Below are 21,870 nucleotides of genomic sequence, written 5' to 3'. Positions count from 1 at the left end.
TGAACACGGATGCATAAACCACATGCGAAGGAGTATCTTACTTTATAAAACTGAAATAATATTTATTAATGTCAATTTTCGAGATGACGTCATCTTATTGTTGGTGAGGATGTTTATCCAAATTTTGATTCCTAATACCCCCATATAATTTCACAACGCACAGACGGCCGACAGACAGATAGTCATACGGAAACGGGAGACCTATGTTTTCGTACTCCAGGGATCATGAAAAGTTGAAACATAGAAAAAGCCAGGAAGTAAAAAAAGATTATTTTATGTAAGGAAAACGTAACTACAAGACAAGAATGGCCACGCTTTTTTATAATATTGTTTGAATAATTTATTGCCCGCTTTATCAGTCACAGTGCTAACCGTTCTAAATTAAAATTTAACGTTAATAGGTACTTTTTGTCAGTATGTACTATAGAATATTCTATCTAAATCAACAGGTGGTGTTTAAATAATGAATATTTAATACCATTTCATGAAAAAATAAGTTTCTCTATAAGTTTTTTTTTTACTAATCAATAGGTAGTACTGATTTCTGCGGGCCCGGATGTCTCTTGTTCGCTATAGTGTACCCATTTTTAAACTTCGTTAAAAGCAACAAGCGATACAAGATTCCACCCTTGCTTGAGCAAATATTGCCAGAGGAATTTGCGTGAATATTCAGGTTATAACGCCATCCTTACCTCGGCCTCGTAACCCTCCCTAACGTTGAAAGTTAGATCGTGTTGGATGTCGTTGGCGAATTGTTTTTGATATTCTGGATACAGGCGTAATACGTCGACTAATCCTTGCATATAAATGCACTTTAGGTCACAATAGGTGAGGGCACGAACGTCGCTGCTGGATTTTATGATAATGTCGGAGGAGCCGCCGATCCTGCCCGTCTCAGAAGGGGGGGCATTGGAGGGATGCTGGAGGTGCAAGTTTATGTCGCTGCCTACGAGATCGCCTTTGCCTGTTTCGAAAATGTTGCTTTAGTAAATACCTAAGTTTTGCTGGATTGAAGGGTTGGGTGTTCTTGTGGAAGGGTTTAGAGAGATGCGTTGATGTAGGTGGAGATTAATTGCCATAGTAAAAGAGGAAATGGGGTTGACGGGATCGTGACTATATGTATATATTGGAAAGTTTGTGACTGACAGAAAGCGAAACTAAAATGACATGCTGATATGAGGTAAATAAACAACTTAGAGTACATTGTATGGTCACCATTCTGGAAAAATAATGACTTTAATAAATTTTAATCGTAATAAACAATGCACTACTACTTTAGTAGGTAATTATGTACACTTTGATAAAATCTAAAACGATTTTCATTCAACGTGGCTACATAATGTAAAACTGGTTTTGATAGCATTGGTTCAGTGAACGTTTTCCGGCTAGTAATTTTCAAAAGACTGAAAACTGTTTTGGAGGAAAATTGGCTACTCTTAAAAAATCTCGATACGAATAGATCTAGAAAATAAAATTAAATAAATTGCCTTACTGTTGCTGTAATATCCAGGTCTTGCCTCTCTGATTTTTTTTTGTTTTAAGATCACTAAAATTCGATTGATACTAAAGTAACAATTTTATCACGTTTAAAAAAATCATTTTTGGTAAGAACTGTAGCATACAAGCAAAGAGTTTTATAGATACATTTGCTTTACTAAAAATTGTGTTGAATTTATTTTTATTTTATTTGAGTTAACATTGCACCCTAGACCAGGTTCAGGTCGCAGCGTGTAAAACCCATAAGCAATGCATTTTATATGGGCAGTGAATTGTCAAAACCGCAGCGCAATCCCTCACAAAAGCATTGTTTATTGGCTTTATGTGCCACCAACTGAACGTGAACTGAGAGAATAGAAATTGACATTTATACCAAAATATATTAAACACAACAACTACCTATGTTTACGTTTGTTAAAAATAGTAATAAATATCTCGGTGAGAGCTTTGGTAATGTGTTTTATATCGCATTGCAAATTTTTGCAGACTCATTATTTTCCGTGAATAACCTTATATTGACACGCATTTCGGGAATACAATTCGTTAAAAACCCTCGGGCAAATTAAATGTTTTACCCGGGATACAATTTAGAAACAAATGTGAATTTTTGGGTGGCAGCTACGAAGTTATGATGTCATTAAGCGTTTTTTTTTCGTAAAAACCTTGTGTTGCTATGTAGTCATTATAAAGATTTTTAAATAAAATCCTTTGATGCTAACTCAAAAGAATATAAAAAATTGAATGTAATCATGGAAAATTTTTGATTAGGTAAGTAATGTTTACTTTCATTCGTGATATATTACTTGTTTTGATGAACGTAAGCAGTGTATAATGTCTAGGTGCAATAAATATTATTGCTGCTAAGACAAATTGCACATGAAAAATTACATTAACAAAACGTAAGTTGGAAAACCGACAAAATCGATATATTTTAACAATTCTGAGAAGTGAGTGTAAGGTACAGAGGTAACACGCCTACACCAGTTTTTTTACTGTAAACATTAAAAATATATTTGCCATTAAAATAGTCACAATTTCTGAGTTAAAAAAAATAATGTAGTCTTAAAAGTTCAATTGAGTCAACTTCGTCAAATAGTAAACATTGACTTTCTGTTTCAAAAATTGCTTATTGGAACCCCTAATAAATAATTCGAGATTATCATAGTGATAATTTGCAACGTTTGCCGGCTTTTGGGTTGCTTGTCTTCAACTTAATCTGTGTTCATGGTTTGATTCATAGAACTTAATCCTTTCAGGATATTTATTTCTATAGTTTTTTTTAAATATTCTATAGCTGTACATTAATATGACCTGTTTTGTTTCTTTTTTTAAAGTGTACACTAAAAATAAGAACATCAGTTTAAAATTTCAAATTTTTTCCTAAAATGTTTGTAGGTTTAGTAAAAAATTCGACCTTTTGTCAACAATTGAAATTTTTATTGAATAATAATCATACCTAAAAATACATTTTTAATGTTACGATTAGTGATAATTGTGACAGTTAATTAACTGCATAGGTGAGTACTTCTCGGGTTATTACTATTAATCTCATATTTAAGAATTTCGCATACTAACACCGGGATACAATTATTTAAAGTTTCAAAATTTCTCCTCTTGACTAAGTGGGTCTCTCTGAATTATAAATGCATCGTCGGCAAATCCTCTTTCGCCATTAATAATTAAAAAAATAATAGCAAAACCGACTTACCAAGTATGGCGACGACCATATTGTTCTGTACCACTTCCATGGAGCCGTTGCAGATGTAGTAAATGTAACTTAAAGCGTCGCCTTTGTGAATCAGATATTCGCCAGGGGCACAGAAGTTATTTCTGATATGTAAAGAGAGAAGTTTGAGACATCCTTGCGAGGCTTCTTCGAAAATTGGTAATTGCAGAATTTCCCTGTGAAGGTGCATGGAGACGTCGCCTCTTAATTCTTCGGGGAATTCTTTTAAGGTCTGTTGGAATTTAGCAAGTTTAATGGGATGTTTGAAATGAGGTCGGTAAGATAAATTAGAGGAAAGTTCGTTTGCTTGAGGTCCTTAGATTGTTGAATATTAATTAAACGAAATTGTTGATTTTTACTGCGAATAAAGGTTACTTAAGATGCGGCGTTTGTGTGTGGTTTAGGCAGCCGGAATTAATCATAAGAAGTAATTACTGCGAGAGCTGCGGGAAGAGAGCTTTGGCGTAATCGTAAGAGAATACTGCTAATTTATAGAGTTCGAATAATGTTGCTGTCTGAAAAGCTGATGAAATCAAGTTCGGTTATATGAGTATTCTCGGTAATTATAAAGTTGAACAAAGATTTCAAGTTTTCTCGGAATTTTGCGATGTTTACAGGAAGTTTAAGAGTTATATTGTTTTTACGTAAATAGTACTTGTAACTAAAGCAAAACGACTGAAGAAATCGTAAGTTTAATTTAGGTTTTGCTCATTGAGCTCTGGATAAAATAATAGCTACAAATTATCAAGATTTCAAAAACGAGGATGTGATGATTAAAACACACTAATGCATATATGTTTGGACCAATGTTTTTGATTAGTTGCTGTTATTTTGTCACTGTTATATCAGATTTTGCTAATTTCGAGAAATAATGTTTAATGTTTAGTAATTTTAGAGAATTTCCGTTATTCTTTTTAATAAGTTTGGTATTTAATTTTTGATAGGCTTTTCAAAAATTGGTAGTTGTTTGAATAATCACATTTACGTAGTGGATATATTTTCGAATTATCTTTAAACGCCACACATTAGCACAGTTTCGCATAGTGGAGCTAAATTTTAATTAATATTTAGACTCTGTTTGCGTAAAGCTGATAGGATCATTTCTCTTTCTAACAAAGACAGCTAAAATTCTAATTTCCTTACTTCACGGATTTAATTATCGAGATAATAAAGTCTTAGACAAGCTATTCTATCCAATTTTCCGTTTAAAGACTTTGTATTACTCTTTGATAAAAACGGATTTTTTTATATTGGAAGGTAAATTTTCCTCTTGGATGAGCGCGGTTTCATATTTCAAAAAGACACTTTTAGGCTTTTATCGCTATCCTATTTGAATTAATGCTGCTTTAATTCTCGCCTGTTCCCTCATGTTTAATCCACATCGCAATCACGTTAAATTTCACAAAATCGCAGAATGTATAAATTACAAAATATTCAAACCTTATTGACTGACTAATGAGCGTTTCCCCGCAGCCGATAAATATTGATACAATCGAACCACCATAAAAATCTAAACGTCAACAAAAATATTTGCTTTGCTACTATATTCCTCCTTTTAATGAGCCATTACTTTACGCATTTTTGCTTTCCCAAAACATCCAATTTACAAATTACTAACCTCGTGTATATCGATGCCATGGTTGAGCGACCAGATAGTTTGAAAGTAATCTTGCATCCTTTGCTTAAGCTCCTTGGGAATTTGGTGCAGGGTAAAGAAGTCCTTCAGATCCCGCCACTTAGTTTGGTAAAGGGACCTCCTCGAGTACATCCTTTGAATGATGGCAGTTACGTTGCCAAAGACGACAGCGTGCATTAGGGCTGTTCAGATTCAGTGAAAATGATCAATTAACACAGTATAGAGAGTGTGCGTAATTACTAATTAACCATCGGTATTTATCATTATCTGCGCTTTTTTTAATAAGTATAAAAGCTATGTTTATAAGCGAAGTTTTATACGGATAATTAGTTTTCATAGATATTTCACGACAGGTTTTTGAAATTTTTTAAATGTTTAGATTTTAAATCTGCAAGAATTTTTACACAAAGCAAACTACAATTAAATATGAAATTGTAATAACATAGAAGTGACATTCGTAATAATTGCTTTCCAAAGAACTGAGATATTTCAACTCATAATTCAGATATTCATTAACTAAATATATGATAAATAAAATTAGTCAATGAGTTTTATTTTTCTTTTCTTAACTCTACTTTAAAGGAATCATTTGAAGGATTTTTTACACGAACGCTACACAGTTTGTCAACTGGCATACTTGAATCTCTTGGGCATAGTATATTTCTCGGCATAGTCCACATCCCACTGCGGCGGCACTATTTTGGCGTAGATCTTATGAATCTCTGTTAAGTACTGATTACGTGACTGTACGTTTCTCAAGCCAAGCTTGGCAAGCATTAAATCACGTGGTCTGAGTTTACGATATATTGTAACTTCGTTTAATCTTTAGTTTAGGATCCGACACGTCTTCTGGTAAATTAAATATCCCTACTACCCGGTTCGAAGTGTTACCTTACGATGCTTGCCGTCGACGAAATTATATCGTAAACGTGGTCTGCTTGATTTATCTATTATTTATCAAACACACAAACGTGCAAGGGTGCTTTTAGAGACCCTTAACGGGTTAAATCAGTTCTCATTGTAAAAGTTATATAACTTCTTTAAACGTTCAATGGGATTATCCGAATTTATAACACACACAATATAACTGCTTTTTTTGGTGACAGATAATAAAAGGGATTCTCTTCTCTTGTCCTTAAATTCTAAGAACTTGTACTGACGGTCTTAGTGATTCCATTAGTTTTTTAATGGATCAATCATTTGTTCAAGTCCCTACCTTCAGAATGGACAATAGCCCATAGATAACAGACAAGAGAGGCGATAGGTTCGATGTTACCAGATATAGACAGATCAGTCTTACTTCGATTATCGTGAAACTTATGGAATCCATCGTTTATGATCGAATTATAGGAAAATCAATTCAATGTAACCATTTTTCCTGCCTGTTTGATTGGATAACAAAAGTCGAAGCTGAAAATACAGTCGAAGTTCTTTATCTCGATTTTTCCAAGGCGTTTGATCGTGTCCCCAAATGTTGCTTATTACTATTACATAAACTCCAACATTTGGGTTTAAGAGGAAATCTCTTAAAATGGATTGATGCATTCCTTTCAAATAGAACGTTTAGGGTTAAAGTAGACGACGTTTTTAGTCAGCATTTTGAGGTGTAGAGCGGGGTTCCACAAGAATCAGTCTTAGGTCCGTTGTTACTTACAGCCTACACGACCGATCTAAATTATACACTACTCTAGCCTTTTGCAATGTACGCAGAGGATGTTAAACTGTATAATGTTAGCACTGAAAATACAACACTAACTTCAGCTTTTTAAAGTAGAGCTATGGTCCCGCTTAAACTTGATGAGTGTGCCGTACACTCTATCTAGGTAAAAAAATCCAAAATTACCATAATAAATAGGAAATCAAGAGATTTCCGTCTCTAATTGTTGTTGTTTGGGGCACCTACTTCAATAGTAATTGCCACATTATATAAACCCTTCATAAGATCAATTTTAGAAAATACAAACAGTATCTGGTCACCGGTCTTAAAACGCGATGTTCTACTGTTGGAGTTAGTCCAATGTAGAGCAGCAAAAATACTACTCCTATATGGTATTGGCATAATGAAGCTTCCAAGCTTAACAGAAAGACGTGTGAGAGGAGATATCATACGATCTTTCAAGCGCTGTCCAATGAATCGTCTCCAATTCGTCACATATTTCGTATAAACTCAGATACTCGTGCCAGAGGTCATTGCTTTAGGTTATTTAAAGAAAGATTCATTACCATTAGCAGCGGCCTCTGCCGATCGCAATAATTAATAGTAATAACAACAATAGTTAATAATAATAAAGAGGCTTTTTAGTGTTAGAACAATACCAGTAAAATGCATCTTTTTGCCGTTTGACAAAATAAATTCTCTATAAGTTCACTATACTTCTCTAATATTTTCTATCTGGATAATATCCTGTAAGTAGACTATTGATTTTAAATAATCTGTTCTTGGTTATGAAACATTAACGGCGGTTTCAGAAATGTGGAAGCCAGCTTTTTTTATTAAAGATCCACTTACCCGGGAAAATGGATAGAATATGCTGCGCAACAAGTCGGTCTCTAAACGGGAAAGACAATAATTGCAATTTTTATGTAGATAAATCGTAACTCAAAAGTGACTTCCTTGTTTTATGACTTAAATCCCCAAAGGATATCAGAAACTATGGGCATTATTGTGACTTTACAATGTATTTAAATACCGGCAAATGTTATTAATAATTAAATAATTATATCGAAAATCTAAATGCGACAATTTTCACTTACCACCAATCAGCATGACGCATATACTGAAGATTTTTTCGCTGGTGGTGTTGGCGCTGACGTTGCCGAAACCGACGCTGGTCAGACTCGAACAGGTGAAATAGAGGGCTGTGACGTAGGCGTCAGTTTTCGACACGTTAGCGACGTCAGGGAGCTTGAGGCGATCGGCGAGGGTGTGAATCCAACCTTCAAAAAAATGTAAAATAGTTACTTTATAAACTCTTTAGGAACTACAACAGTTATTTTGTTTTGAAAGGTGTCTTCGTGTTGTTATTTTTACAAAAGTTTCTACGCCTTTCACATTAAATAGAGTGAAATCTGATGACCGGCACGTTAATTTTTTTTTGGTTTATTGCCAAAACTGGGAAATAAATCATGGTGGATCTTCATTACTAGAACCAACCTGTTGTTTTCCCAGTTTCTAAAGGTAGTTTTAGTCTCTCATATCTCCATAACTTTTACTAAAGCCACGCATCATAACAATGCAAGTATGATGGTTCACAAAACATATTAACCTGAAATTTCTTGTAACAACCATTCTTGCGCTTAGATCGCTTTACGTATTATTCTGCTTTTCCGTTTTTCGCTGTTTTACTAAGCGTTCATTCAAACAAATCCATTTATACCCTTACCGAAGAAAATCACAGTTTATTTATTCAGTTCGAAAGCGGCGGAACCGCCACTCCTTAAGTAAAACTAAAATGATTAAAATACTAAGGCGTCTCGGTAAGTGCTAGAAATTTGTGAAGATTAGAACCGGAGGGAGGCTTCCTTCATTCTAAATTAGGTTTTCGTTGAAATTATACTCTGTATACGGATGCGAACGCTTTCGCAATTAGGTATTTTAAAAGCAAGATTGAATCACTTTGAATGCGTCTTATAGCAGTACAAACAACATTATTTTCTCCCTATCTCGCGAGCAAAGCAAACACAAATTTACAAAAATTGTGTTTTTTTGGGAAGAACACGTTAACCGAAGAAAGAGAGTTGTCGAGACCAGTGTGTCGAAGGAAGTTTGTGTCAGAACTAATATTGCTTTGGGTTTAATTTACATTTACTTAGATTTAATGTTTTCTGTTTACTGTTAACTTGTTTTGATGGAATTATCCCTTGGGCTGACCCAAATCTGTCCTCACTACGCATCGGAAGGATAATTCAACTGAGGTTTCAAATGACCATTCGGCGAATCGAAGCATTGACCTTTATTTTCTAAGTTGTAGAAACCTTTTCTGCGGGAAAGTTTTAACTTTAGGGCTGCGGAAGATTTTGCGCGAGGAGAATACTGGGCCGTATGAATAAAAAGAAGCAGTTGCTCGTGAGCATGAGTACGAAGTATGAGCACATGCTTAGAGTAAAAAGTACGAGTATGAGCACATACTTCAATCAGTATGAATAAACTAAACCTTTTACTTAAGAGCATTTGCTTCTTACTCTGGAGCAAACGCTCATATTCGTTATCTTCATAAAAACACCCATCGATAGCTTATTTCCTATAAGAACGACGACCATGAAGAGATTATTTAAAAAACCACAATTCGCTATCCATGATTTTCATTTAGTTCGGTTATAATCAGTGCATTGTACAGATGAGTTCGTCAAGTGGCTGTGAATCGCCGGGGTCCGGTGCTGGGAAAACTGCAAATTCCCAATTATTTATAGTCCGAGAAATCGAAAAACGACCTGAATTACTATCAAAATCTCAGTTACCAAATGAAAAAGCAAAAAAAGAAAAATCCTTACTGGAGGTTGTGGAATTGTATGAAGTCCACTTAGGGCTTCGCATCACCCAACAACAGTTGAAGAAAAAAATTAACAATATGAAATCGCGGCTCAAGAAGAAGACCGACAAACAGAAGACCGGAAACAAACGCATTACTTTGCATGAGTGGGAGAAGATCTTGTATAAGATACTTGAAGGAGATGATAATCCAACAATCAACAAAATTCCGGGTAGGTACCTATCGCATCTGTGTTTAATACACATAATATACCCTTTTACATAATAAACTCTATAATTCTATAAAATAACACTTTTTGTAGAACCTGCTGTAGCAGGTATGGCGAAAAGGGCACAACAATGTGAGCCCAAACACAGAGAGGAAAAGAACTGTGAAAAGAGTAGACGTTCTCCCGAGCCCAAGAAGTCAAAACTTTACAACTACGAGACTGAGGAAACACACAGTTTAACCACAACGGAACTACAAAGACTTGTGTTGTTGGAGCAACTAAAAACCGCAAGGATGCAAAGAGAGTATATTTTGAAGAAAATGGAACGACTGGAATAAACTGACAGTGATAATATGTGTATTATACCAAATAAACGATATTTAACAATGCATATTCAACTCTTTTTGTTTGTTTTAATTAAGAAACGTCTTCTAATAAAGGTGACGTCTTGGGCGTTGCAAGTCGCTTGTACATTGATACTGGGCCATCCTTTTCTATTGATATATTCATCCCCATGACGACCTGGTTTTTCAATTCTAATATGGGTACAATCAATGACCCCAATGACCCCCGGAAAGTGATTGACATTTTGCCAGTCTTCTAAAGCCTGCAAAATATTTTGTTTAGTGTGAGGAAATTTGATCCATGATGAAACTTTTGCTGTGACCCTTGTTGTGACAAATGTAACTACTTTTGATACTGTCGACTGACGAACGCCTAACTCTTCTGCTATTCCTGACTGAAAACCGGAATTGGCCAAACACCTCAAAAAAATTTTCATTTTCATTTTTGGCGACAAAACACCTTCCCTGGTTTCAGTACAATCATTTAAAAAGTAATCTGCTAACCAAGTAACATTTTCTGCAGAAAATCTGCAATACCTGCTATTAATCGTAATATACTTATAATGACAAATGTTCTACGCTTACCTGTACAAGGTTTTATAGTCACCTATGTTGGTTTCCCTACGCTCCTTATAATGTTTAGTTTTTCGTAGAACAACCATGTCTGCCATTTTCCGAAATACTGTTCCATCCAACAGAAGTTGCGTCTCCTTTATAGCAGACGCATCAATTTGTGAGCAAGTGCTCCATAATGTAAGTAAACGCTCTCTTTTATTCATATCATTTGCTCAAGTGTAAGCAGATACTTCAAATTTAGAGCACTTGCTCAAGCTCCAACACCAAAGTATGAGCAAAACCGTTTGCTCACTGTTTTATTCATATATAGCGAAGGATATGCTCCAAAAACAACGAGTACGAGCAAATGCTCACTTTTAATCATACGGCCCATTAAAATCTAGAGTACTGAATACTCGCATTAAAAATGAAAGTGGATATTCGCTACCGAATTTTATGGTTTTAGTTAGCGTAATGTGTTTGAGATCAAAAACTTTATTTTTATTATATTGAACACGTATTTCGTACACGAAAAATTATTACAGTAGGCTACGTAATATTTTATCGACTAAATTATTATTAAACAAATTAATGTTAAACTGTAACCGAAACCAACTACGAATTAGAAAACTGGTAACATCGTTTGTAATGTTATTTTAGTTTTTACAACGGCTTATAAGAGATGTTTAAAAATAATAAATAATAAAAAATCGATTCATGTTTACAGTTTTTTCTTTTATAAGCAGCCTGTGTAATTTTTTTCTACTAATTCAAATCCGATCCGTTTAATAGCCGTGAAATAAATAAAATATATTGAAACTAAAGCACTTATCGTTACGAGAAATTACTAAAGTATTTATTGGAGAATACGCTGTAACATGCATGTAGATTTAATTGGGTAATAATCAAAATTACATTAAATTCGAACCGTTTAACTTCCAAGCGTTAGCTGATTTATTTAATAAAACTACAATTGCTAAAAAGTGGTTTTAAAATAAATAATTCACTGTACAAATTTTATTTTAATGGTTATCTAAACGTAAATGTAAATTTAAATAAATAATAAACATACTCAAATTGAAATGTCGCAACAGATGTGATATAAACGATTTTCTATTTTATTAGTCCAGTTATCGGAGGCATTTAAATTTTAAATTTGATTTTTGCATTTCCGATAGAAAAAGCCAAAGCTTTGATTTTTTATTTTAAAAATTGAATATTTCATAACTCGGCAGACGATTTTTTTTCTTTTAAATTTTTTCGAATTTAGATCCCTATTAGTTTTCTAGCAACTTTTATTTGTTTAACTTTGACTTTGTGTTTTACTGTACAACTACATATATCTGAGCATAAATGTGAATTTATATTTTCTGTTATTGCAAATATTGAGGTATATCTATACCAGAAGATAAGACGTTTTTGTAATTGGTTTTTCTTAAATTTTTTACTTAATAGTCTGAATATACAGGATTCCTGACAAGAACTGCACGAATTTCAACTCTATTTTGCCAATTTTAGCTTATTCTACGCATTTTATTCATAATTCAAAAGTAAAAAAATACAGTAACTTGTCTTAAGTACAAGTTTGCTTAATAAGTATGCTATTTCCTGTTTTTCATGTGCATTATGTGTAAGCTACTACGTGAGTTCTCACCTTCAGTGTACTCTTGGCACTGCGATCTTATTTCTTGTACAGCTTTATACCTGTTTTTAACTTTAATTAAAATTATAAATTAAATTTAACGATCTACTGGATCTGCCTGTACAAAGTAAATTTTTAAGAATAATTTGGTGCAGCTGCGTAAATAAATATCACAAAGATCAAGGGATCAATATTTTCAACGGTCGTGTGATTTTACATTTGTTGCAAATAATAATAATAATAAATCAAACGATAGAACTTTTATGGCATCATCAGTTTAGTCACTTGCAAGGTTTCTAATAGCGTTTTCTCGTCTGAAAACCGCGAACATGAATGACCGCAATCAACAAGTTTGTTTTATAGTCACGAGTTTCCAACTTAATTAATTTCCCTTTGAGCCTAAACAAGTGGAAAAGTTGTGATGAATTATAAAAAATGCGATGAAAAGAAGGAAAACGAACAATGAAAACTCGTCTGAAACTCATACAGCCGAAACATTATCTAACTTACCTAATTCAGTTTCAAGTTCTTTCTCTGCTATCACATACCATATACACGCTAGCCAATGGGCTACCAAAGTGAACGACAGCATCAGTAGAGTCAGGATCATGGCACTGTATTGAGAGTAACGGTCCATCTTCTGTAGAAGTCTTGCCAAGCGAAGTAATCGCGTTAATTTTATAAGGTGAGGCTGGAATGGACTGGATTTCTGAAAGCGAACAGACATTTCCTATTTAGCAGGTGTTTTTTCAACTGGAAATCATTTCATCAGGACCGTCAACACGGCTCTCGAGAGACAATAAGGCTTTTTATGAGGATCTCCAATGACGGAAGGATTAAATTAAAAGCAAACAAGTCTGTACAAATTACCTCTTCACCGTAGAGTGCATAAAGTAAATCGAATGGCAGTGCTGCAAGCATGTCGACGATGAACCAAGTCCTCAAGTAGTTGAGTGATATTGCTCTCCAGTTGGACACTACCTCGCCTTTCCTATTGACGTATGTTGTTCGAAAATTTAAAAAAATATCTGAAACAGAAATAGTTACCTTTAATTATTCTCGCAAACCACAATCACCACAGACTTGTCAACTTTGAATTTTGGTAATATTTGATGAACGGGGGAAGTTTCGAGGAAATAGGAGACGCGCCTTAACGGAGTGCTTAAGCAAGCGGAAGAAAAAGTGTGAGAGTGTGAGGGAATGGCTAATTGCCGAGGGCCGAGACTTTTCGTGCAGACTAATAGCGTATGACTTGTTGGTGGGCTTTGTGCGGCGGTTTCAGCTTATGAATAATCTTTTGTACGAAAAAGTGAACGGTTAGAGAAAAATTACAGCGAGCGAAAGTAGAATTTTCTGGGTCAGCGAGTAAACTTTCTTTTATAGATGTTTGGCGGAGCAAAGTTGAACAGAGGGTTGGTATCGGCAAAAAAGGACAACTTGACAAAACAACAGTAAAAATTAGAAGGAAGTTACTGTTCGCTTGAAGGAAAGAAAATTCAGGTTCTGGGGAATAAATATCTATTATTTACAGAATAAGTTAACATGAAGCGCAAAGAAAGTGTACAAAATTGAAATTAAGTTAGTTCGGACCGTCACAAATATAACAAATATAACAGCACAGAAGATGAAAAATAAAGTGTTATTATAAATTTAGATTTCTCTTGTACTGTCCCAAAATCGTTGTTGTAAAAATTATATAAACTTATACAGGGTGCCGCATCCAAGTCTGGATATAGGGAATTAACATGGCAATTGGTTTTTATTTTATAATATCTCCCCAGATCACTTTAAAGCTATTATTGAGTGATGCCTTTGTGGGGGTCGAAGAGGGCTATCGGCCAGTATTTTTTTCAAATCGTTGCATCGTGCTCATACACTGTAAAAAGGTTTTAAAAATCGTATTTTGAAATTCGCGCCCGATCCGAATTGTCGCGAAGTGTTCCATCGTACTGTCGAAGTTCGGCGATCGCGTCTTTCCAATAACCATGCAAAATCCAAATGTCAAAACGAAATTAGAAATTATTCTCATCAGAAATCAACGAACAAGTCAAACTGAATTATTTTATCCAGTGTGATGATTTATTGCAGGTCAATTTAAACGGAATAAATGCACAAACTGCACAAAATATTTTATTAGGTTATGCTATGTTCTACTGCGATTAGATGAAAAAGCGGGGGCCGGCATGTTCTTCAACGGTTAATTTAATTAGTAGGTAATTTGGATAAATTTCACCCTTTTTTTTGGAATCACTAAAGATTGGAAGTCAATTGATTTTACATTCGTTAAGCAAGGATGGAATTTTGCCACCTGGAAGCATGTTCGTTACAAGGAATTTTTGAGAGAGAAATGTAGAACATTGATTCATCAACATTTTAAAGTATTTTTCTCTATTACGAATGTGTTTTGGGATTCAGAAACTTTTGTATTACTGTTTCATTTGTTTATTGTGTTAACAACAACAAAAATAAAAATAATATTTCGCAAAATAAAGTTACATTTATTTTCAAAGGTGATAAAAATTACATAAAATCAGGTGGGCACGACGTTTTCTAGGGATCTTAAACAGATGAGATAGAAGAATTTCAAAAAGCATCATGACAAAAAATTGAAGCCTGAGGACCACTTCTCACATATAGAGTTTTACGAAGGAACGCTTGAGAGAATCTAGGCTGATGGAGAGTTTTTGAGGAACATTTGTTTTACTGACGTTCATTTGGTCTTAAGGGAAGTTATAATCGTCAGAACGATCAAATTTGAGCATTACACAACCCTCACGTGGTCCATGACCTTCGTTATCAATGGCGTGCAATTGTCAGTGTATGACTGGGGTTTCTAGGACATCATGTCATTGCATCTTTTTTCATCGAATCCGGATTGAATGCTCAGAAGTAGGATAATATGCTAGCTCAGCAAATACTTCCTGGGACTCGAAGGGTGCGGCATCTGCAGCAGGTCTTTTACATCCAAGACCAAATCTCCAGCCATACAGCTCGCATAAATGTTGTTTATTTGAACCAGTATTTTTCCTCAATATTGGAATGGAAAGTTTGCACCGCCCCATTGGTCTGTGCAATCGCCAGATCTAAACCCCTGAGAAATTTTTTCTTTGGAGATTTCTTCACGACCATCTGCATTCAGACAAGCTATACAAACAGAGAAGCGCTGAAACAAGCAATCCAGCAATATTGTCTTTAGATTTCAACTAAAATGCTGATCAACACGCGTAGGAGTTTTGAAGATCGGCTTACTTACTTGTATAGCTGCTGAGAGCAGTGTTTTTGAGCAATTCTTGAAAATAGTGCAATACTTCTCCAGATTCGTACAATATTTCATTACTTAATTCATCAACAATTGTTACGTTTTGTTATTTGTAGTTATCTAAATGGGTCATTAAAAGGTCCTCTTCAAAAGCGCCAGCTGTTATGATGGTAAATCTTATCATCACACAATAAGAAAAGCGGGCCCTCGATTTTTCATCTAATCGCAGTAGAACATGGCATTTTAATGAGATTTTAGTAATAAAGACTCGACCAGCACCAGCAACATAACCTAATAAAATATTTTGTGCGGTTTGTGCATTTATTCCGTTTAAATTGACCTACAATAATCGTCATATTAGATAAAATAATTCCATTTGAGTCGTTCAGTGATTACTGAGTGAGGCAGCGCGAGTACATTCCTAGCTTGATGGCTCCCAGAAAATGTCACAATACTGCCGATGGGCTTTGATGGGGTTTTGAGGAAGACCAGCTGCTCGAAGTCTTCACCTCGGGCTTTTTGGATACGGTCTGAGTGTAGTTCGAAATGGCTCGTTTGACGGGGTCGCGCACTATGACGAATGAATGGATCAATTTGTGCATTTATTCCGTTTAATTTGTCCTACAATAATCATCACACTGGATAAAATAATTCAGTTTGAGTTGTTCGTTGATTTCTGATGAGAATAATTTCTAATTTCGCTTTGACATTTGGATTTTGCATGGTTATTGGAAAGACGCGATCGCCGAACTTCGACAGTACGACGGAACATTTCGCGACAAATCGGATCGGGCGCGAATTTCAAAATACGATTTTTAAAACCTTTTTACAGTGTATGAGCGCGATGCAACGATTTGAAAAAAATACTGGCCGATAGCCCTCTTCGACCCCCACAAAGGCATCACTCAATAATAGCTTCAAAGTGATCTGGGGAGATATTATAAAATAAAAACCAATTCGCATGTTAATTCCCTATATCCAGACTTGGATGCGGCACCCTGTATAATACCTTCAATGATTAATGGCGTGTGACAAAATTTTGCTTTCAAACTTAGTTCATGCCAGATATTTTGCTATGGTAAATTTGAATTCGAAAATGAGCGCAAAAAATACAACAGATAAAAATAAAAAATTGGAATTCTTCTCGTTATTAAAGTTTAGATTTTACTAAAAGATTAAGCAGATAATTTTATTAAGTTCCTTGTCTATGTGTACGTACATAAATTATAAACTTAACATAATATTATCTTCACTTTGAAAATCAGTCAGTTGTTCTGGAACTAATACTAAATTTCGACATTATGCGTAAACTCACACGTTTCGTCGCTATTGTTCGAAAGATGGTAGTTATTTGATTGAACAAGTGATTATCATACACAAAACAAACTTATGTTCCAACATTTTGACTATAAAAATTAAACAAAATGTAAGCAATTCATGCGAAATAAATTAACAGTGAAATATGTATATTTTTTGTATGTATAAATTATTATCGATATGTATTTCGAAAAAATCGTCAAATTATTTTCTGATTCAACACAAACAACATGCAGGTTTTTAAGTGGTCCAAATACAAGCATTTAATCACTAAAACTTCCAACATTTTCATAAATAATGAACATCCGTTAATTTTTTTTTGTTTAATCCCCACTAATGCCTTTTTCATGATCCGGATTATGAGTACACGCATACAAAATCAATAATATCTTCTCTTCTATGAGCGGTCTTTCACATGTTTTATTCTGTTTCGCACGAAGCGTTAACTTATTAATGTTATAAATTATGCATGAAGTGTTCGTAATCAAAAGATAACACCTTAGATCCTTATTACCCGACGGCGTGGCGCTACGCAAACCCCATCCAATCGTTCGCGATATAAAAAATTAATGCGTGTCCATATTCGCACTCTACCTTCCCTTTTGTTTTAATTTTATTCCCATTCAATCTAAGCTAAATTGTTTGCATTAACAAACTTCCCTTCTCGGCTCCAACAAAATTGCTTTTTTAAATGTTAATGAGTGCCCGGCGCATCCACCATTTTTCCTCGTCGGGGCACCAAATCGCTCTTCACGTGACAAATTCGATATAAAATTGAATTTCTTCGTTACAATTGAACACAATATGGTTTTAGCTCGGATATAAATTGCAGGAATTGGATACAAGATTTTTCTGTTCGTGTCAATTTCAGTTTGGTTTTCCTGCGTTCAAATCCGGAATTATTACGTTTGAGGAAAAACTTCCATCATATTAAAAATCCCAACATAAACCCTTTCTGTACTAACCCTCCGTTATTCATGAGGGTATTGTTTGCTTAGCCTTTTGAAGGTATCCCCCCCTCCCCCGATATAAATTCATGAACAAAAAAAATACTAGGGCAAATATTTGTCCGACAAACAATCACGTTGCTCTTAGTCTGATTATAAAGATTTTCCCAGAAGGGTCTTCTGCCTGGAAACGTGTGGATCCAATGAGGTTGATGGATTATAATGTTCGGAGCGACAGCCGATAATCGACGTCTTCATTAAGACGACTTCTTTTTGTCTTGTTTCAGACGACTGTGTCTAATATGGTAATTTGTCCTTTTATTTATTTCAACCACAGAGAAAATTCTCCTGAATCAAAAATGTCTTTATTTCCGATGGAAATTAAAGTGAGAAGGACTCCATTATTTTAAACGACAAAATCTGTAGTTGTTTTTTAATTTTTTGAATGAGAATTAATTTATTGATTAAAAATATTCTACATTTATAAATAATTCAAATATCCTGCTTTAATTTTCTTTTGATATTCATTTAATTATTTGATAATATGTCTTAACCATCTACCTAGAGTACGAAAAATAGATCTTCCGTTTCCGTCTATCTGTCTGTCTGCCGTCTAACCATAGGATGATGTTATAATATTATTTAACTTTTATAAAATAAGATACTACTTCTGGTTTATAAATCCGTGTTCAGTTTTTACCCTAGATATCCAGATTAATGGGGAAAAAATCAAAATTATATGACATTTGGGAATTTAACTGTGAAATTGCAAAACTGAATGCTCTGAAATCTTGCAAACGTTCTGGGAGCCCCAAATGTCTTTTTTTTAATAAGATGAAACCTTCTTTTTTCTGTTAGACTGTGACTAGTACTTTCTATAGTGTTTTCACTCCATAGAGTTTATCACAAAAAATAAAACTGCCCAAAATCAAATTTTATAATTTTTCAAACAAGCAGGATTTGTTGGGCTGTACTTCAGGGGCGAGGGAAGGTTTGTCCAAACTTTCGACCAATTTAGTAGAAAGGTAGTGTTTGTGAATGGAACAGTTTGACGAATTCTTGAGTAATTTAAAAAATGTGTTGTGTATAATAATTGACAATTAAAGATATAAATACAAAATGAATTTTGCAAAATTAACCCGACAAAGACTAAATACGGCTAATTGATAATTGTTAATTGTGAATTTTTTAGAATTTTGGTCTCTTTGTTGTACACTTACTGATGCGGTTTATTGGTTAACCTCAGTCAACATTTAAATTTATTTATTCTTCTCTTGCTTAAAGTTGATGGCGCCATTTCATAAAATTATTAAATGAATTTTTCTTGCTTTAATAGAATGTCGACCAGGGTTGTACATCGCAAATAAACGGTTGCAATGCTGTGATCATATCAGCTAAGCCATAAGAATCTACTTAGTTTTTCTTTGAGAAGGTACACATTGTTGCTCTCCACTGTTCCAATTCCTACGCTTCATTTTATAGAAGTTTTGCAGATTTTATTATGATAGTAAATGAAATGTAAGCAGTAAATATCGCATACTCCACGATGAAGACATTTTATAATTTTTTTTTTAAATTTCGTGAATGTTTCGAGTTTGGTGATCCCCTCGACCCAAAAATTCAATTTCTCAAGTTTTATACTTCCTACTAGTCGCCTTACAACGATCACATTATAACCCGACATGAAACACTACAAAACAATCGGGCGCCGAATTTAAACCCAAAACAAATCCACAACCCATAAATTTTTAAGATGTTCAACTTTCAAACAAACAAAGCCACTCGAAATCGCTGACGAAATTAGCATATTTGTTTGATTTGGCAGAATTTTCCACCTAATTGCCTATGTTATGCAATATCGATTGAACTGGGCTACAAGACCAACACGTTGCGGTTACATGTACAGGTTCAATAGGTTATTATTAACTGGAAGGCAGGTCGTATCGTTTTGTCGCACCTGCTGTATACACAAAGACATGGCACGGCGACGTGTCGACGTTAATCGAGTTGTGTCGTGTTTGGGTTGTACGTTCAAACATTGGGTGTTATTTTAGGGCGGTGCTGTACAATGAATACGGATCAAAGGGTTTGATTTTTATGATTTGTCGGTTCAGGGTTTCTTGAGTAGGTTGAGGTTAATGTAATTTAGCTTTGGAGATAAATCGCCGTTGCGAGGGCTTGTCCACAACGAGGAAATCCAGGGCTTATCATCCACATTCGTTGAATTTCGGAGGTAAATACCTGTTACCTGTTGGTTTATTTCTGTCGTGCGTACGACAGGGAGAGTTAACAAATCTTGTTTGAGTTAAACAGTAGCGAAACGAACTGTTCTATGGGATAAAGAACGGGTGGTTTTACTGCGGTGTGATCGCCAAGAGCTACACATAAATTCTAAAGGATAATTGCTAATTAATAATTAATTTAAAGAAAAAGAAAGTCGGCACTTCGGCAGTGTTGATACGGATTTTTATTCTATAAATTTTTTATTCTCTAAATAAGTTCCGCTGACTCCTTTGAGGAAAGTATTTTTCTAAGAAGGATCTTATTGTAACAAAAACGGTTTCCGGAAAAGAGACGTATGTTCTTTTCGCCTTTTTCTTACGTATCTATGTTCCTGAGATTTTTTTTCCTCATTTTTCCTTTAAATGAAACTCTCTATTTTACAGTACTCCATTTGATACTTTTACAATATAGTGCGGATTTTGTAACTTCAGCTCAAAGGTCAAAGTTAACATACACTATTTTTCAACGAAAGTTATTAACAGAAAATTAATAACTGAAAACACGTATGTTTAAACCAAATTAAAAAATGTATTATATTTTTATTTTTATTCTTGTTACTATTAGATATTATTTGGTGCAAGAGAGTTTGTAGAAGAGAACTAGATTTAAAAAAACTAATTCAGAAATGATCTAGCAATTGTTTCTCGCAGAAACGATTTTCGTCTATTTAAAACAAATTTTCCACGAGGTATTTTGTATAGCACTTTACCACTATTATTAAAAAGAAATAATGTAAACATTGTGATATGAATGCAAAACATTGGGAAATTGTTACAAATTATGAGTAGGAAAAATAAAAACTCGAATGTGAAAAAATCACTACAAGGTAAATATAGAATAAAATTGAAAAAATAATACATCATGGCTGCAACTGTTTTATTTAGAGAGAAATTTAAGAATAAATTAAAGTATAATGTAACAGAAACAATATCAACAAAATCTGCGTACATCCATACCCAAATGTCGTTAAATCTACTGGGCTAACTTGTTTAAAAAAATTTAAAAGGAACGTTGTAATTGAAAAATAGCAGAATAAATTCGTGTTTCGGCATTGTATATTTATTTCCGTTTTCTACCTTTCATTTTAAATATGTCATATTATAATTTTAAAAATGCTTCACATTTTCAATTTTACGATTTTAAAATTTTTTTAGTTTTCAATTATTGGATTTTAAAATTTTTTTATTTATTCGATTTTTCATTTTTCAATTTCTCGACATTTAAATTTGCAATTTTTCTATCTTTCAATGTTACAGTTTTTCAATTTTACAATTTTGACGATTCTGTAACTTTTCCATTTATCAATTTTTGGGTTTTCCAATTTTTCGATATAATTCGTTTTTTCTTCTTTCCAATTTTTCATTCATTAATTTTTTTCGATTTTTAAGCTTCTCGATTTTTAGTTTTTCAGTTCTTCGATTTGCAATTTTTCGATTTTCCACTTTTTCGATTTTGGAATTTCTCGTTTTTTCAGTTTTTCAACTTTTAGATTTTTTCCGATTTTTCTGTTTTTCCATTTTTGAACTTTTCGAATCAGTAAAATGAAAAAAATGCAGAATTGAAAAATCAAAAATGAAATTACGAAAAAGTAAAAATGAAAACTTCGAAAAATCTAAAATTTGGAAATCAAAAACTTGAAAAATTGGAGAAACGAAAAATATGAAAAATTGTAAATTTAAAGAAATCGGAAAATCAGAAATCCAAAAATTGCGAAATTAAAAAACTAAAAAATTGGAAAATCGAGAAATAAAAAAATCACAGATTGAAAATTTGAGAAATTGAATAAACGAAAAATTATAGAATCGAAAGAAACATTGATCAATAAGAGACATTAAAATTGTGATATAAAATCGAGAAAAATAAAATTAAATAGTCTGGAAAATGAAAAATAAAGATCAACAACTTGACAAGTCGAGGAAATGAAAATTTGAAAAATTAAATATTAGGAAATTGAAAAATCGGAAAA

General features: G+C 33.8%; 1 protein-coding gene and 1 long non-coding RNA gene across 3 annotated transcripts in view; both read right to left on the bottom strand.

Moving 5' to 3' along the window:
- The window catches only part of LOC135142997 (potassium voltage-gated channel subfamily H member 8), an 89,824-nt gene that overhangs the window by 2,727 nt on the left and 65,227 nt on the right, over window positions 1–21,870 (bottom strand). For both annotated transcript variants that reach the window (XM_064074823.1, XM_064074831.1), the window contains exons 7-12: window positions 12,969–13,126; window positions 12,609–12,807; window positions 7,614–7,796; window positions 4,842–5,041; window positions 3,206–3,455; window positions 693–964 (exon numbers count right to left, since the gene is read on the bottom strand). In XM_064074823.1, coding sequence (XP_063930893.1) covers window positions 693–964; window positions 3,206–3,455; window positions 4,842–5,041; window positions 7,614–7,796; window positions 12,609–12,807; window positions 12,969–13,126 — 1,262 coding nt within the window. The remainder of the gene's footprint in view (window positions 1–692; window positions 965–3,205; window positions 3,456–4,841; window positions 5,042–7,613; window positions 7,797–12,608; window positions 12,808–12,968; window positions 13,127–21,870) is intronic.
- On the bottom strand, window positions 14,585–16,090 carry LOC135135297 (uncharacterized). Its single transcript, XR_010281496.1, has 3 exons — window positions 15,754–16,090; window positions 15,352–15,697; window positions 14,585–15,261 (listed from the first exon to the last, which is right to left on the bottom strand). It is a non-coding gene; the product is annotated as an uncharacterized LOC135135297 (long non-coding RNA).

This window comes from Zophobas morio, unplaced genomic scaffold (assembly GCF_036711695.1).
Source record: "Zophobas morio isolate AGI-343-1 ecotype UQ-CSIRO unplaced genomic scaffold, CSIRO_AGI_Zmor_V1 ptg000004l, whole genome shotgun sequence".
NCBI lineage: Eukaryota > Metazoa > Arthropoda > Insecta > Coleoptera > Tenebrionidae > Zophobas > Zophobas morio.
This window is presented reverse-complemented; position numbering and strand designations above follow the sequence as displayed.